Source organism: Helicoverpa zea, chromosome 11 (assembly GCF_022581195.2).
Source record: "Helicoverpa zea isolate HzStark_Cry1AcR chromosome 11, ilHelZeax1.1, whole genome shotgun sequence".
Taxonomy (NCBI): Eukaryota; Metazoa; Arthropoda; class Insecta; order Lepidoptera; family Noctuidae; genus Helicoverpa; species Helicoverpa zea.
The window spans coordinates 1,003,248-1,021,916 of record NC_061462.1 but is presented as its reverse complement, the minus strand read 5'-3'; the positions used below and the strand labels follow the sequence as shown (position 1 = coordinate 1,021,916).

Here is an 18,669-nt window from a genome sequence, read left to right as displayed (position 1 = left end):
GAGAAGTATTTTCTTATTTGTGAACGCATTGTATATGTTGGCACTTGGCATTGAACCTGTCACGCGAGTTTCCGTCAGATTCGTAGCGTCAAATTTAAAGTACGTTCCAATACTAATGAAGTATTGTATTTTATTAAATGTTTAATCGGCTTCTAGAAAATAATTTCTTCACTCTTGGCGTTAGTTATCAATTTATAATAAATTATGTGTCCATTCCATTTTAAGTATAAAAATTTTTCAAAAAACATTTTCATGTTTGTCTAAAAAGCTTCCATTACTCTGAACCTGTTATACATAGTTTTGAACGCACCCAAGAGGGGCGTAAAACAATCCGCCATTTTGTCCCGATGACAATTTAGGATTTTAATAGTTTGAAACCAGTATAAATCTAATTAATCTTTACCTAAAAGTGATATTCCAGAAACTGTGTAGTGTTTATAAAAACTGTGATATTTGTGTCTCCAGTTATTTTTGTTTACGTTTCATCTTGACGTTTTATAGCTGACCGATTCTGACGTCGATTAGAAGAGAGCTCTAGATAAATCAAAATGGGCACAAGAGAGGACGAATACGATTATTTGTTTAAAGGTAACGTTCTTTCTATTCTGGGGTGCATTATTAAACAGCCCTATTGTTGTATTTATGGAGATATTTCGATTCGATGTGTATCTTCCCAAAACCATTGTTTCATCTCCCAATGACGTAGGAAAAAGTGATTGATATGATTTTCCTCTTGGTTTTGTATTATATTACCCTCAAATTGAAATGATTAAAGTGTAATATTTGAGTAAATGTGTGTTTAATTAGGTTTTGGTAAGAAACACTCAAGTTAGTATACCATCAGCTGATTGAGTCACATCGATCGATTTCTCGTAAATTTTCGTTGTTCGTGAGTCACCTTCCAGCTCACGTATGATCTAATCATTAACTGTTACGTTTCTGGCACTAAAATGTGGATAGGAACTAGTTTTTTCGTGAGTAACATGCATTTGTTAATGTTTGGTATTTCTTTGTTTCAGTTGTTCTAATAGGTGATTCTGGGGTCGGTAAAAGCAGTCTCCTATCACGTTTCACTAGAAATGAATTTAACTTAGAGTCTAAATCCACAATTGGCGTGGAATTCGCAACAAGAAGTATAGAGGTAAATACAGTTTTTGTTTTGTATCACAACCTTATGTTAAGTACATGTTAATGACCTGCTACCATTGTTAGCAGAGAAACCTTTTGTTTACTATGTGTTTTAGGGTTATTGGAAATCTGTTTTTCATGTTATTGACATGGGATACAATGGCTTTTATTAAACTGTAAATTACTTGCAGAATTTTACATGAACTAAGACAAAGAAATTCATAGTTGGTCTGCGTAGGTTTCAATAATTATGTGGATCTATTGCAACTACTTTCTGCAATTAGTATCTTTCCAGTAACTTACATGAGTTAATACTATTACCTTTTAATTTGTTATACCCTTTGCTTCTGTGTATCTTAATGGGTGGTCCAAAGACTTTTTGTTTTAGGTTTATGAACAGTTAAAATATCACAATTCTGAGATTTGTATTCCACTTAACATCTTATATTGTCATTATGGTCAATAAATTCTATTATCACACCATCAGTTAGGGTGTTTAAAATATCTAAAAGGGAAAACCACAGTATTATTTCCTGTTTATCTCTAAATAAATCCAAAAATAGAGTAGCTTTTCGACTAATGTAATGTATGTGTCATTGGAAGGAAGGTAAATTAAAGGAATTACTTAATTTATTATTTGTAGTTTTATAAATGTATACTCTCAATTGCAATAGTTTTTCATTAGGTCACCAAAAGTAAGAAAGTCATAGACTATAATGCTCTTACTTTGTCACCTGAATAATAATAAAATATCAATCTTAATAGAGACCACACCAACACATTCTCATATAAAAAATGCTATCCATTGTTCGCCCACAAGTGAATTTAACAACAAAGATAATATCTTTTACTTTCTAACTCACTTCACTAAGATATCATTTATGGAGGGGCAAACATGAATTATTCAGTATTTACGTAACTCATGTGAATATTTGCATTAGGCCCATATATGTTGCATCCAAAATGTTCAAAAATTAAGAATTCACTGTTTCTACTAATTTTTAGGGTTCCGGACCTCAAAAGGAAAAACGGAACCCTTATAGGATCACTTTGTTGTCCGTCTGTCTGTCTGTCTGTCTGTCTGTCTGTCTGTCTGTCTGTCTGTCTGTCTGTCTGTCTGTCTGTCAAGACCCTTTATCTCAAGAACGCGTGGACGTATCAAGCTGAAATTCACATGAAGTACTCAGGTCTATTGTCCCTTTAAGCTGTGAAAATATCAAACTTCTAAGCCAAGCCAATCAAAAGATACAGCCGATTATGTCGATATTTTCAACAAATTTTCGACACTCGCAAAGGAATCAAAACCTACAGGATACTTCCCGTAAACTCAGAGTCTTGAAATTTGGCATGAAGCATTGTCATATAATGCAAATATAGGAAAAATTACGAAAATCTCATTTTTTTAGTTATATAATGTAAAAAAAAAATATTTTAATAAAATTAAACTTACTACCTTATTTCTCACGAACGAATAAAGGTATCAAATTGAAATTTATACCAAATACCTAGGTCTATTGTCCCTTTAGGCAGTAAAAAAATCAAACATCTAAGTTAACGCGATCAAAAGATACAGCAGTTATACCGACACCTTAGACGAATTTCCGTCACACGCTAGGGAATCAAAACCTACAAGGTACTTCCCGTGAACTCAGAATCTTGAAATTCGGCAAGAAGCAACGTTATATAGTACAGATAAAGGAAAAATTGCGAAAATGATAAATTTGAAGTTACATAATATATTAAAATATTATCAAATCAAATCAAATATTTTCCTCATTTCAATGGGGAATTTAAACGACCAAGTTTGACGGATTTAAGAAATCATTTCTTTGTAGTAAAAGAGTATACTCGCCGTTTATTTCCATTGTCATCAGGTCAGGATCTGATGATGGAAATCCTGAGAAATCGAGGGCAACTATCAGAAATTGTAGGCATGCATAGGATTAAAACTTGATTCTCAGATGTATGTCTGGTGATACTATCAAACAGTGAAGGTTTAGAGCTTTCTTGATGATGGAGACGTGAGAAAGTCGAGAGAACTCCTCAACGGTATGATTTAGTAACGTCGTGTTTGGGGTTATATTATTCGTATTGACGAGAACTTTTCACAAAAGTTAAAAATAAAAACTTTTTACAAAAAAAAAACAACTTCTAAAAACAACAAGAAAACTGTTTATATGCATCGGTCTAGATCTCGGTGGTAAAATAAATATAGATGCATCCTCTAGACACCGACTTCTAGACCGATGCACCTAACATCTTTTTAATTTCTTTCTTGCTTTTGTTTTCTTGTTGCTTTTTTATATGTTTGAAGTTGGATTTGTTTGTAAAATGCAGGTGATTAATCCCTCAAAAATAAAAGATCCCATTAGTACTGAATTCTCATCACCTAAAATAAAATAAGCTCCAACACAAGGTTACGTTATAAATTGTAAAGGAGTTCCCATAACTATATCTGATCTTTGCTATCGATCCCACAATGGCAGTCAAAACCTATCTATGTGGAAAGTTGCGGTTAGCGCGAGACTCGCTTTTTATCTATACAGGATTTGTACGGAACCCTCGGTGCGCGAGTCCGACTCGCACTTGGCCGGTTTATTTATGATACAATGTAATTGCAACCATTGGTTTATCATATTTAACTGTTACCCACATCATAACCACATAGTGGAAACCAGAGTCGCTTCCTTCTGTCTGTCTCTATGTATGCTACACTCCTTATATCTACACCCCACGTTTTGAAGCAGGTTTTTACACATGGAGTGGTTCAACAGGAAAGTTTAAGTATATAATGTATACCTACATGTGCCAAGCCAGGGCTGGTCGCTATTTACGTATATCTAAATTAAATCTCGAAAGTTAAATTGAATTTTTCCATTGAAATTCTGTAGCACAGTTATTTAGATGTGCAAGCAAGCTAGCCAAGTGTTGTAGACTGTAGAACTTATTCTACAAATGAATATATGAATTTTACACCATATATCTACTATCAATTTAATTATTAAGTTTGTCTAATTAACCAGTTAACAAGCTAATATATTTTTTAGCTTAGCATAAAATTATTTAATTAAATTATCACAATTAATTATTTGGTTATGCTGTGATAGTAAATCAAAATAAATCAGTCAGTTAATTGGTAATCTTGAACACCAGTTATGTTCAATTGATTGTATTCAATTTCAATTGAGGTTAATTATAGATAAGGGACTAATTCTCTGCTAGTTGCTGGGGGGAGAGCATTTTTTAATTTTCAATTTCTTGTATGGGTGGTACTTTTTCTTCACAATTTATTAGCTCAGCAATGTTGCTAGGGTACTTAAGTATTAATTGCACAACTCGCCTATAGTACCTTTAGATACGTATCTTCTCGTTTATTATTCTAATTTAGAAATCTCTTAACCAGGTACTATTCGGATTGGAAAATTATATATCATGTTGGGGTCGAAAAAACTGCCGAAAATAAACTTTTCCAAATTAATTAAGAACTTAAACGTAAGATTAAAACTAAGTACGGTCAATTTATCCAAGCAATAGTAAGAAATTGTAGTGTTTTACAGAAATATATTTTTAATCTATGGAATAGAAACGGTGTTCCTATAAAAAATACCAGTATAATTCCCCAATATTTTAAAACCTATCAACAAATTAAAATATTAAATTTTAATCTCTTACATTGTTATCAACATTTGATAGCCGCCACAATGGTAATGCACATTGCCCCGATCAATCGCGTTGCCATACATTTATGCATCATGACGTGTCTTCCATGTCTAGACAATGACTGTTTTAAAAATAAACTAGTTATTTTTACTAGCTTGTATGAAGTTGTCTACTTGTGGTACCAACGTCTATCCATACTCAATGGTAGTGAAGGAGCCATTGATAAGGCCGATTTACTCTGGTCTACTCAGGGTCCTGTAGGTATCACTCCGTCCATAAGATTCCACTGAAAGTAGGAACATTTGCCCAATATTGCTTGCGTTGTACACTATCTGTGGTAGACCTTCAGGTATTGTCTTAAGGCGGACGTAAATTAAATTACTAATTGGTGTGTCATGTTCATATGTCTCACTAAATGATTCATAAGAAATCGGTATAATGTATCGATGATGCAAAATCAGTTACAGTTTTCATAATGGGTGCACAAATCCGATTTCACACAGAATTTTAAATCAATTCTTGATAATTATTAACCTTTTTTATGTTACTCTAGGTTTTTTCTGTCCTGTTTACACCGTTTCACATTGATGGTTTTCCGCGCGGCAACGCACGGGAAGCGCTGTTAGGGTTTGCGGAATATGATCCTCGATTTAATTCCTCTATGTCCTAGTATCATTACAGCCTACCTATGCCCCTGCCTCCTTACATTAATCCTCCCTCAGCCAATACACACTTTCGAAATAAACTCCACCCACTCGATTGCATCCCTGCATGAATTTTGTAATTTTTTTTATTTCTTTAAGTTCTTCCTCAACTTCGTTGTATCTAGCCAGTGTAAAAGTTTTTTTACTCAAGAAATCGATTCTTGTATCGATAACCTTCTTATGTATAATCGGCTTACCTCACGACACCTTTGTGTCAAAGGCCGAGATTTAATGTATTGTAGTCTATGAAATGGAACTGTTACTTGTATTTTATGGCTTTATTTAGAACAACCGTCTTAAAACGCAAAACTACCGAATAAGTAAAATACATAAAACTTGCTTTAGATGCAGAATATGTTCCATTACTAATCAAGAAACCAATTTTCTAAAGTAGCATTTAAATGTTTAAAATATTTATCAATTTCTTTTTCAATCTGTAAAAGTGAAACTAATATCTGTAAACAGTTTCTTTGAAAATAGCCTTCGTGCAAGGCGAATGCTAGTCATTCAATTATTCATAAAACTGTGCTTACTGCGATATCTATACGACTCCAAAGTTTCTATTCACTAGATATGTAGCTACGTAGTGTAATTTGAAACTGTGATTTGTATACTGCGCAGTATCTTTTATTTCGATTTTTAATGTAATTAGAGATAAGAGAATAAACCTAATATTTTGTGGAGCACCAGCTTTTTCAGCACTCAATGCAACATGTTTGCTATCAGATACAAGAGCCAGAATATAATAGAACTGTTAGCATAGGTCAGGTCTTGCTGCCAAATGAATGCTGCATTGGAACTCGTCATTACAGTTTTATCAGTAGTCTTTGGCCGTAAAACTTGATCTTTTAATTTGGAATAATGTGTAATTTGTGGTAAAAACATACTTAATATAAATAAATCGAATACCTATCTATAATATTGACTGAGTCATATTTGATTAAGGCTATCTTTATACACGCGCTGCGTATCACTACCCACCAATCGTAGTTACACACACACACACACACATTTGACGTCATAAGACATAGTAATTTCATGTCAACCACCGTAAATAAAGTAATGAGAAGACGTGGGAACATTATTAACTTTCTTTCATGGAGAGTGAGTTCTATAGAGATGTAAAGCTAGTAGTTTCGACTAGCTTTACGACTAGATATTGTACATAATGAATTAGAATATAATATAAATACTATAGGCTACTTTTCGAGGCACAAGAATAGGTAAGACATTTAAAAACTTTCATTTAAGTGTGAGTTAAATTAGTCTTTCTTAATTTACTAATAGGGAAATCATCAAATGACCCCCTTCCGCACTGGGTGCAGCGGAAAAGTGGATATTCAAGATTTTCCTATGTTTAAAACTATTTCGTTAGTTGAACAGAAGCTTTTAATTATAACTATAAAATTATTATCAAAAATGTTGTTAATAATTTCCGCCACGCCACAACCAGTAGTGGAATATGGAAATTACAACGAAATATGCATAGTTAATTAACTAATCATCCTCACAGGATAAACAGTAAATAATACTTAATCATGGATCCTGACGTCATCATACCGGTAACACGTACTGCCAAACTGATGACCCCCATACGATGTGCCGTTATGTAGACTCGCTATTGATCGAATTAAACTAATGTCATGTATGAATGCAAGCTTTATTTATTGTGTCTGATTAAACTTTAAAACGGATTTCTTTTAATACGGTATATCACCGGTAGTCTTTAATTCTTCGAGTTATTTTGATGTTTTTATTTGGTTAGAAAGCTTAAAGTCGCGATTAGGAATAAATGGACCGGTCATGAACCTTAAAACGCTACCTAAGTGGTTTGTTGATATTGAGGTCGATATGAAAAATCTAACATACATGACATACATCACAGATACACAGTGACATTGAACTTTTTCTTCTAAACCTATATTAGAAGAAAGTCCTTCAATAAATAAAATTCATAATTATTATGCTATCAACTAAATAGAAAATCAAGAAAAGGAAGGCAGAGTTCAATGGCTGTCGGCTGTCGTTGAAATGTACCTATAAATAATGATCGGCGAATAAATGGGGTCGCCAAGGTGTTGGCATGGTGGCATGGGGTATCGACCCTGCCACTTCTATTGTTGTCACTACAACACACCTTGTATACGGAAAATCACATAAAAATATGAAATAGGAAAGTAAATCCGCACTTTCCTTTATGATGCCTCAGGCATTTTCTATTAATATGGTGTCGTGTTTACACGAAATCGATGTTTTTATGAAAATTATGAAAGAGTAAATTGCACAGTTAGCAAGATATCAAAAGCTATTTCTTGCTACACAATACTCTTACTGCTGTCTAATTCATTGTGTGTTTCGATTAATGTGTACAGCAGACTCTTTAATCGATTTTCAACCCTCTTGTAATAGTAGAAGGATAGATTCGATTGGTAAAATTGGATAGATTCGGGTAGATTGACCTGCTGACGTCTGTACCTATTGTCTTAGACAATCCCAACGCCTCATAAGACCACAAGCAGTCACTTTCCCAACCCTTTGTAATGTATGATACAATATCTTCCTAACTTATAATTTTCATTTGTCCTAGGTGGACGGCAAAACCATAAAAGCCCAGATATGGGACACGGCCGGCCAGGAGCGGTACCGCGCGATCACGTCAGCCTACTACCGCGGCGCGGTCGGCGCGCTTCTCGTGTACGACATAGCCAAACATCTGTCCTACGAGAACGTCGAGCGATGGTTGCGCGAGCTTCGCGATCACGCCGATCAGAATATACTGATCATGCTTGTTGGTAACAAGAGCGATCTCAGGCACCTCAGGTTTGTAATATTTTGTCGCTCAACAACGTTAGGGTCGGCTTCCAGTCTTAATCGGATGTAAATGAGTAACTACCAGTGTTTTAAATGGGGCGACTGCCTAAATGACCTCCTCAATGAAATTAACTGGGTGAAGCCCTTGAATGGTGCGTTGTCAATCAATCTACAAAAAAAACTATTTGAATTAAGCTTTAAACAGCATTTTTGGACACCAAAAATATACATACAAATATTGTTTATGAGATCCTTTAGAACGTCCTCCCTTTTCTCCATAATTATGATTCTAGCTAGAGCAGAGTCTCCCAGAGGGTACACCTTCTGATTCATACTTCTATAGATCAGAGACCCAGTGATTTGTTTAACAAAATCCCGATCAGGTATCTCTTTTTGAAGAAGTCAATAAAAACTGTTTTTTTTTTCTTATTTCCAGATCCATCCCAACAGAAGAGGCCAAGGCATTCGCGGAAAGGAACGGTCTTAGTTTTATTGAAACATCCGCTCTCGACTCAACTAACGTCGAGCCTGCATTCCAGAACATTCTAACTGGTAATTATACTTTGTTAACTTTCAACTGCTTTCTTAATTAACATGTTGTCAAAGATAGGGTATAGTTTTTACGATTTCTCGATATTCTGTTATCATTTTTACCCACGACGGAACGGAGCAGGTATATGCGTTTAGGGTGAGAGATGTGCGTTTGTGTGTTTGTGTGTGCGTTTGTGCAAAGTAATGTTCCCACATATCTTCTAAACTAATGATCTGATTTTGATGCGGTTTTCAATAAAGGGTTTGTGTTCGATGTGTTCATGTTCTTAGACAGGTGTCATGGATGTAACTCACTAGGGGGCGCCACAATATTAGTCCAAACAGCAAAGTAATGTTCCCACCTACCTTCTAAGTTAATGATCCGATTTTGATGCGGTTTTCAATAACGGCTTTGTGTTCGATGAGTTCATGTTCTTAGATAGGTGTCATGGCTATTACTCACTAGGGGGCGCCACAATATTAGTGCCAAACAATGTTGCAATATAATCAAAACGTCCGATTACAATTCTGTTTTCATCAGCAATGTGTACGTGCTTAATGCATGTTCCCAAATAATAAAAATTACGCCTGTAATTCACTAGAGGGCGCTAAAATATCGGTGCAAAATAATATTGCAATAACATGTTATATAGACTATAATTCGTATATGCTCTCTAAAAAGTCTGAAATAAAATTAACAAAATTAAAAATTTTGAAAAAACCCCCGACGGTAAAAATCTTATTGAAAAATAATAAAATAACTCAAAACCCCCGACTTAACCCAATTATATTGGAATAACCGTCGGGGGCTGCCTTTTCTGTATGAAATTTCAACAATTAATTGAGTGTATTTTATGTCATCGTTAAACATCTACAATTCTTCAATAATTGTATTCACGACACTAGAAATTCTTTAGCTGGTTTAATGGCAGCCCCCGACGGATATTCCTATATAATTGGGTTAAGTCGGGGGTTTTGAGTTATTTTATTATTTTTCAATAAGATTTTTACCGTCGGGGGTTTTTTCAAAATTTTTAATTTTTCTTACTTACTGATCCTACAGTTGGCTAACTAGCTTTCTTGATCTTAGTGCACGCATGTGTTTTGTTCAGTTTTTTATTTACAATAGTAGCCAACTTTGCGCAAGCAAAAAGCTTTTCGATAATATCTGTGCCAACAAAATGAGTAAGGAGTCACATGGCATTGGAACTGCAATTGAGTGATAAGCATTCTTGGGTTTTGTCTCCCAAAAATAAAAATGCACTTCATAAAAATATAATCGTCTCATAAGTAGTGTTTTTCTTATGCAAGCCATTATCCCTATTAAGCTCTTGAGGATTCGACCTAACTGGCTTGGCCATTTTGAGAATGTACTAAGTGCCTAAAAATAAAAATATTCGATATCTAACATTCCCATATTCCATACTACTTTCAAGATGGATCCTTTATAATGTTTCTCCATAGTTGGTAAATGCGTGTATAGTGGATATACATGTCAAGTCAACGTCCGTCAGTTTGGGGCGACGCGACACCGGTCATAGTCTATATTTAGACCAGTCCGCCTCAATAACAATGTCAACTATTTTGGGGTCATTTCACTCGATACGGCAGTAAGGTCAAATGATAAACTTTATTATGATTGTCTCTGGATAATGGAATATTATTTGACTGTATTTGTGTTAAAACAGCTTCCGCTTCTGTTTCTCTCGTTTCCTGAGAGAACTACATCCCAAATCTGGACGAAAAGTAGCCTATATGTTATTTTGATGTATAAGTTATTACTGCCAAGTTTCATCAAAAACTGTTCCGTCGTTTTTGCGCATGAATAAGAAACAAACACATTCACAAACTTTTGCTTTTATAATATTAGTGTGTTGTGATGAAATGTTCCAATTACTGACAAAAACACAAATGTTCTTTTGTTCCTGTCTGTGGCACAAACACTTGTAAACTCTGTATTAGGAATTTTAGGAAACCTCAATAGGAATGGAATCTTTTATAGATGGTGTAATTAATCGTTATCAGAATTGTTCATACCTATTTATTGTTGCCAAATAATATAATCTTCACCTAAATGATAAACGTAGAGATCAAAGAAATGATAATATGATAAACAAAACTTATTTTAAATTACTAGAGCTATACCTACTCAAGTGACAGAAATGACTACACAAATTAATCTGATGGTATCTATGTTTGAATGTTTTTAAATTAACAAAGACGTAAATCACTGTTCCATGCAACTGGATAAGCCTTTGATATACGGGCTGTTTAACACTTAAATGATTTTTCCAATCGGACCTGTTTCTGAAATAAGTGTGGTCTGACATGTCTGACTGAGGTTGACGACATGTCAGCATTATCTATCTATAGTATAGATCTAAATTTCTTCAAATTGGGGGAGTTTGTTCCACCACTTATTCTTCTCAGCAAAAACACATGGAAAGTGGTGAAGGGCAGGCGTTTTGGGGACTGTCTTTTGTAGATTTGACGTTCAAAAAGTGCTCATTTTCAGCCTACTTTGAATAAATGACTTTTGATTTTGACTTATCCAAATGCTTGTTTTCCTTGCAGAAATCTACAGGATCGTATCTCAGAAGCAGATGCGCGACCCGCCGGAGGGCGACGTGATCCGGCCCGACGCCGAGCCCACCGACGTGCGGCCCTCGCACACCGACAACGTGCGCAAGCAGTGCTGCCAGTAGGCCGTACACACCGAGCGTAAGTTTACATACTTGAATTTTTGATCATGTTGAGAACATTCAAACTTCATCAAATCATCATAGCCAGTTAGAAGGCTTTTTAGGGCAAGTAGCCTTCGGCACACTCATGGAACGCTAAAACAGTTCTACCGTCATCTCCCGAGCCTTTATCCAACTGTGTTGGGGTCGGCTTCCAGTCTAACCGGATTCAGCTGAGTACCAGTGATTTACAAGAAGCGACTGCCTATCTGACCTCTTCAACCCAGTTACCCGGGCAACCCGATACCCCTTGGTTAGACTGGTGTCAGACTTACTTACTTCTGACTACCCGTAATGACTGCCGAGGATGTTCGATGGCAGCTAGCAAAGATGTTCGCCAAAACAGTTCAATTGCTAGAAGCTATTAATCTATCAACAATTAAAAATCTGGTTTATTTGATGTGTCAGCTTATTTTTATAAGTGGTAACTAAACACAAAAATCTTTTATCTTTTCAGAAAGTCCAGTTTACGTCGGAGCCGGAAAGAGAGATGCGGCTGGAGATATAAATGCAATCATTACGAATCATTCCCAGACAATGGTGTTTACCAACATAATAACTAGGTTGCCAGACCCAAAATATACTGTCTAACACTAAAGATGAAATCTTATAACCACGAAGTTTGCCATAAGTTGTCTATGGCACGATATGTATTTGTTATCTGGCAACACTAACACAAAAACGGTTAAGAGTGGCTCATGTAGATAGCTTTGTGTAATTATTGATATTTAGTGTCCGAACGAATAAAGTAAAAAATATATAATAATTATCGTAACGTGAAGAGACGATTCAATATAACACAACTTAGTAAAGGAACTATGCTTCGGTTATAGAAAGCACCCGAGTTTATTAATTTTGGCGCTAGACACACTATACCTGTGTAATTTATACCTGAATTTATCTTTTTTTATTTAGGGGTAAACCATATTTTCGTTAGTAGATAATTCATGTTATATGCTATTATTTATTTAGTCAAATAAATAATGAAGAAAAGTTACTAAAAGCCGTTATAATTTATATATTTTTTCCATAGTATTAGGCTTAAATTCCTTATAAAATGAGCAATAATCGGGCTGGTAAACGGAATTCGCGTAAAATTCACTGTTTAATAGCACACAAATCATAGCTTCATAATTAAAGTATGTCTAATTGTTTTGTAATACACTATAGCTGGTAGTTTTTACTAAGTAACGAGATAGCTTTTTTAAAAGGGATACCTTTTTTCTTTTACGAATACGTGCCTTCTATGGAAACGGCGTGACATGTACATTTTATTGAAGCTTTTATTGTTTATTTTTGCGTCATGTTGAAGTTAATGTTTCGGACGAGGCCGGACGGTCTCCGGCGCTAGTCTGTAAGCTCGCTTGATGTTCGTCTCGTTGGGATATATATTGTTAACTGCCCTCTATTCGCTACGAGAACACGGCATGTGTTCGGGCCCCGTGCCATCACTATTGACGGTCGGCGAATGTCCTAACATCGGCACTAAGGCCTCTGGCCGGTTTATTTCTCAAGAGAGGATGCGGTCTTTGTTGTATCTAAGAAATATGTTATTGTATTATGGTCTTCAATATGCATGATTATTTTTTTAGTGCCTACCTGTAATTACTTTATTAAAGACAAAGATAATAAAATATAATGTAAATTTCTTGGTGTTTCTTTTTTATCTAAATTTTTTATGTATTATATTATTCTTAAAGGACAGATCAGAAGGGGTAGACAAACATTAAAAACACATAATTCAAAGACATACAACCGTGCAAGTTTTATTGCTTACAAACGTTACTTTTATAAATGATTTAACGATATCAAAACGAAGTTATTAAAAATACAGCATTGAAGATAATTTGGAAATCATGTCAATTCTGAAGGTCTGTCATCGCAGTCGACGTCTTAACTTCTTCTTCTTGCCAGCCTGCTCGGTGCAGGATGGGCGCAAGGAGGATTGACATCTAAAACGGCCGTTCCTGACGGCGTGGCGTCCTCGACCGCATCTTCATCCCCGTCGTTGACTGCACCTTCATCCACGCTTTCGGATGCATCATCATTCGCGTCATTAGCCTCAGGTCTATCTTCCCCAAGGGAACCAGCATGAGGTTGCTCGTATTCTGAAACATATGTGGGAAACATATCAATATTCTGCCCGGCGTCGTGAATAAGACTGAAGCATACATCTTGAAGAAAATAAAATAAAACTTCTTTTTACTTTTATTTGTTACTCGTACGTACCATGGGCGCATGTGTGCACTTCAAGCGCCCACAGGCAAAAATGTATAAAAAATAGCTTCAGACTTATCACGAATGGAAAAATATGATTCAGTGCATAGTGAATGACAGAATCCGGATTTCCATCACTCCCCATACACCGCCGGGTGACAGAGGCTCCCAGTTTGCATGTCATTTTACGCCTTCATAGCATAGGCGCGCAATTAAGCCATTTAGGTTGCATACTATGACGACGTGAAACAGAGACAGAGGCTCCCAGTTTGCATGTCATTACACACGCTCATAGCATAGGCGCGCAATTAAGCCATTTAGGTTGCATACTATGACGACGTGAAAGAGAGACCCATGCCGTCGCATGTTCTCTCAGCGGCCTCCAGAATAACACCGCCACGGTAACAGAGACCCATACCGTCGTATGTTCTCTCAGCGGCCTCCAAAATAACACCGCCACGGTAACAGAGACCCATACCGTCGTATGTTCTCTCAGCGGCCTCCAAAATAACACCGCCACGGTATAAACAGAGACCCGTACATTCATACGTTCTCAAAGTGGTCTAGACAACTGGCACCACCAGTGTGTCAAAGTCAAAATCAAAGAAAAGACCATTTCCAAGCTAAAATTACAGTCAAGGTCAAAATCAGTCATTGAAAGTAGGTCCAATTAGATCAACACATCAATATTCATGCAACCTTTCATGGCACGCACACAGAGACTCATGTACATTCGAACGTCGTCAAAGTCCTTGTCCTTGTCAAATTGCCTCGCAGCTCTCAAAGAAAGCTGAGGAGGTGTCCACTTGCTTCGCCACAGCGGAAGCAGTGGCGTTCTAATAAACTTTTATGAGGGGTGCATTTCGCTCGGCCACTGCTGACCATTCATTTGAACGATTTAAGTTTTCAAAGAAATAAATCCATGACTTAATTATAACTTTGACATCATCACCATCATCATCATCATTGGCCACAGAGCATCTTGGTCAGACGATTGTGGCAGTGCTTGTCTATGCGGTTATTAGTGCCGCAATCACTTTCTTTTATGGCTAAATAAGCCAAAAGCTGCACGACACACATAACTTTGACACATAAAATCAAAATAGTAATCCAAAATATCATCGTTACTCATCGTACAGTAGTATGGTAAAAGGTCATGATGGGATGGGGTCAACAAATTGAAAGTATATAAGATCAGACTCTCCTTAAGACTCCATATGGTTATTTCAATTGACGTTGCCACCTTACAACACCATGACGACCACCAACAAGGAATTAGCCAGCAATATTGGGCCGCGCTGTGGGCCGCGCCGACACGGCCATTCTGCGCTTTACACGTCCTCGTGTAAGTGCACTGTAACAGAAATAATACCAAGGAATATCTTTTCGTTCGGTCACTTCTGACCATAACAAAATATCGATTGGTTGATAGTCCCCAACAGTTCCCCATTCTGTGGACACACTAGAACAAACAAACGAGTACGTTTCCAGTTGTTTGAAAGAACCTTAAACACACGGTATTCACTAAGTAGTCAGCAAAAACGTAACTCTAAAGGTCGGAGGCACTCTTCGTCGCTTAACTACTAGTAACAGTTTTCGTATGGGTACTTGCTGCTGAGCATTGATCCAATGTAACGCACAATATTTACCAGTGCCAGTACGAGCCACATGAGGAATTACGAGGACTCGAGGACTTAACTACCAGGCCTACCTAAAACTTAGTGAATTTTAACTTAGTCTGTTCCATAATTAAGCTCGGCTCAATAAGTCTTATTCGTAAATGCATTATTATGTGACGTCATCTCACGGGTAATCACAATTGAAATACTTATTTCAGCTAAGAGAAAAATTGTCTCGGATGTATGACTGAATAGCGTCTAAACCAGTTGCTGGTCATAACAGCAATTCTCTCTAAGTTGATCAGCCAGCTGCGCAGGGCACACTATAGCTCACAAGCATTTGGGCAAACACAGATGCACTGTTACTCTCATATTTCGTTGAGACGGTAATCCAATACAACCGGAGAGATATCAAGCGCATGATCAACATTTATAAACTCACTGATGGATAGGTGTCTATCACGAACTTATAGATTTCGGGCTACTTTTGGGAGTTTCTCTAAACCCACAAAGTGATTTCCGCCCGACCCGGGGATCGAACCCGAAACTGGACAGCAGTCGTGCTGTGCGTCTGCCAGACAATGAGGCCAATGCGAACTCAACTTGAGAACCACATGGAAAATAAAACAGATCACCTGATCGCCTGAATGCATGATATACCAGGCATACTATCCACTCGCTCTCATCATTCGAGCAATGTCGTGCGATGTGCTGACCGTCGGCACTCCGTAAAGCATGCAGGAATAAAGCAAGCGCAAGAAGTGTGAAACTGCAGCACATACGTCGTCAAATTATGTGCTTCTCACGTAGTAAATCTCATTGTGTTTTCTGGTTTCAGTTTATCTCCGATATCTGTAGACAGAAGGTTAAAGAAGTAGGCTTTGGGCCAGATTCAGGCATCTGAGTACTTAAACATGAATTGACGAACTCTCATGCATTATTAGTAAGGAGTATAAGTGAACATAATCATTTTAATAGGAAAGCGCAAACTAAGCTGTCATTGTTAGTCAGGCTTCCAGATTGTTAAGAATCATTGCCATTTACTAGGAGTAATCATTTCAATTAATGCCTTCCTCTAAACAAATCTTACATTAATGCTGTCTTCCATGCCTCAGCTATCAGTCCTTCAAACCTTCCAGGGACTTTCCCGGGAGGCATCAGAGCAAGAGTATTACAAATATGAAACAGCTCTATACTCAATACTCAATTCTTTAATACACACCATCATGTTTACAGTTGTTGTTCTATAGGTAATTTATGTCACAATTATGGACCCTGTTGCACATACAATAGTAGGAGAGAGGAGGAAGCGTACTGAGTGTTTAATGCTAGCTCTATTCCCGGTCGCCGCGATGCCAATGCAAAGGCCTTACAGGGGTATATTCCGAGTCACTCCTTAATTAAACGTAGGTACAGCAAAACATAATGTTAAGTAGATTTATGAGGTTAAATGTTAATAAAGTAAAAACTCGTAACAATTAGTAGTTGGTAATGTACTGGACGTGAGACTTATAAATTTGCTAAAAAATTAAGCTCCCAATTTCAATATTCCAGAATTCGCGCAACTTAGTGCACACTTCTACTAAGGCCATTGACATTTTCCTATGTCAACTATAAAGTAATCTGTGCCTAAACGGTGAAGATCCAGTAAGGCTAAATTGTGAGCTTCCTAGCAACTGATGTCGTAATAACAAACTTGTTTAGTGATTGTGAGTGTGTGAGTGTGTGTCTGTGAGTGTACGATTGTGACTGTGTACTGAGAAGGTATAGGTCTGACGCACAATTTGAAGTATACTCAGTCAGTGAACGTTATAAATAATAGGTAAGCAATTGCTCAAAACTGGTAAGCAATTGGCTAAAACAACATAGTTATACCATGGTAGCAGCAAACTGACATTTCTGTATTTAGTAGAAAGTGTCATAAATAGGGTAGTATATGAAGCAAGTTCATTGAGCTCTGTCTAGTCTAGCTTGCATGCAAAGACATTTAGTTAAATGTGATAAGCCAAAACATTTCAAAAGCAGATAGAAGATGTATCTCTTTGCTTCTACTATTTAGCCATCATTATTGCAGTTTCCAGTGTCTTGCAAACACTTTCGTAAATTTCAAAACATAGGTTTTGTATTAAGTATCTAATAAAATTAATCGAGTATTCATAGCGCATTTCGAGAATCGAACCCGAGTCGTCGCGCACTGCAAACCAATAAACCAATAAGAGGATTTACCATAGTTGCGTATGACTGAATTTCTTAACTATTTATAACAAACTTTTACTGTTTAAACCTTCCCCGGACCTCTACAAACATTTCAAAACGAAAATCAACCAAATCGGTCCAGCCATTCTCGAGTTCCAGTGAGACCAACGAACAGCAATTCATTTTTATATATGATGATGATGATGTCCTCCTAGCCGATTATCGGCTACGGCGGCTGTTCTCATGTAAGGAGATTAGCCAACTGCGCAGGACATATTATAGTGCACAAGCATTTGCGCAGACACAGGTGCACTCCCTATTCCTTCACTCTCATAGCCCGATGGGACGGCAATCCGACACGACCGGAAAGAGATCAGGCGCAGGACCGACATTTACGTGCTCTCCGATGCACGGGTGAATCAATCACCAACTTCCAGGCTTCGGGCTGCTTTGTGAAAGTCTTCTAAAACCCACAAAGCGATTTCGGCCCGACTCGGGAATCGAACCCGAGACCTCGTGCTCAGCAGCCACACTTGCGACAACTAGACCAACGAGGCAGTTATATATTGTTAGTTTTTATATACAAGAAGAAGAAGAAGATAAGATACATAAGAACTGGATTGATCTCACCAGGCATTATCACTCCATGCTTCTTGTAATATCTCTGCAAACAGCGCTAGGCCTTTGCGCTTTATAATAAGAGCAGGGAGTCACATTATGTGACACCACAGCGAGACAGGAGTAGAGGTTCCTTCCACACGAAACGCACGAGCGACCTCGCGATATGTTGATGAGCTGCTCCACTCGACAGACAGGATACATGTTCCCAGCTCACGTATTAGATACTATTCTCGCCATAAGACAAATGTACCACATGAAACATAAAAACACAATAACTGGACCATGGAACCATGGAAACCGGTGATATTTTTGTAGCTACAAGCGGTCTTGTTATATAAGTAGAAATTATTTCCCATTATTTCTTAAAATGTATCCAAGAATAATGAAAACAACACCGATACTCTTCTTTCAACACAATTTTTAGTACAGTAAATCATGCAT

The 18,669-nt window shown here is 37.0% G+C and overlaps 1 protein-coding gene across 1 annotated transcript; it reads left to right on the top strand.

The window, feature by feature from the left end:
• Positions 1-298: 298 nt before the first annotated feature.
• Positions 299-13,223, top strand: LOC124634405 (ras-related protein Rab-11A). The gene is made up of 6 exons (XM_047169978.1): positions 299-588; positions 1,020-1,141; positions 8,080-8,312; positions 8,740-8,855; positions 11,409-11,555; positions 12,033-13,223. The coding sequence occupies exons 1-5, from the start codon at positions 549-551 to the stop codon at positions 11,537-11,539; spliced, it is 642 nt and encodes a 213-aa protein (XP_047025934.1). The 5' UTR covers positions 299-548; the 3' UTR covers positions 11,540-11,555; positions 12,033-13,223.
• Positions 13,224-18,669: the final 5,446 nt, after the last annotated feature.

Bases quoted from the DNA above. Each gene is read 5' to 3' on its own strand.
- LOC124634405 (XM_047169978.1), top strand. From the start codon at position 549: ATGGGCACAAGAGAGGACGAATACGATTATTTGTTTAAAG. The intron at 589-1,019 runs GTAACGTTCTTT...TCTTTGTTTCAG, and splicing joins ATACGATTATTTGTTTAAAG to TTGTTCTAATAGGTGATTCT. The intron at 1,142-8,079 runs GTAAATACAGTT...CATTTGTCCTAG, and splicing joins TCGCAACAAGAAGTATAGAG to GTGGACGGCAAAACCATAAA.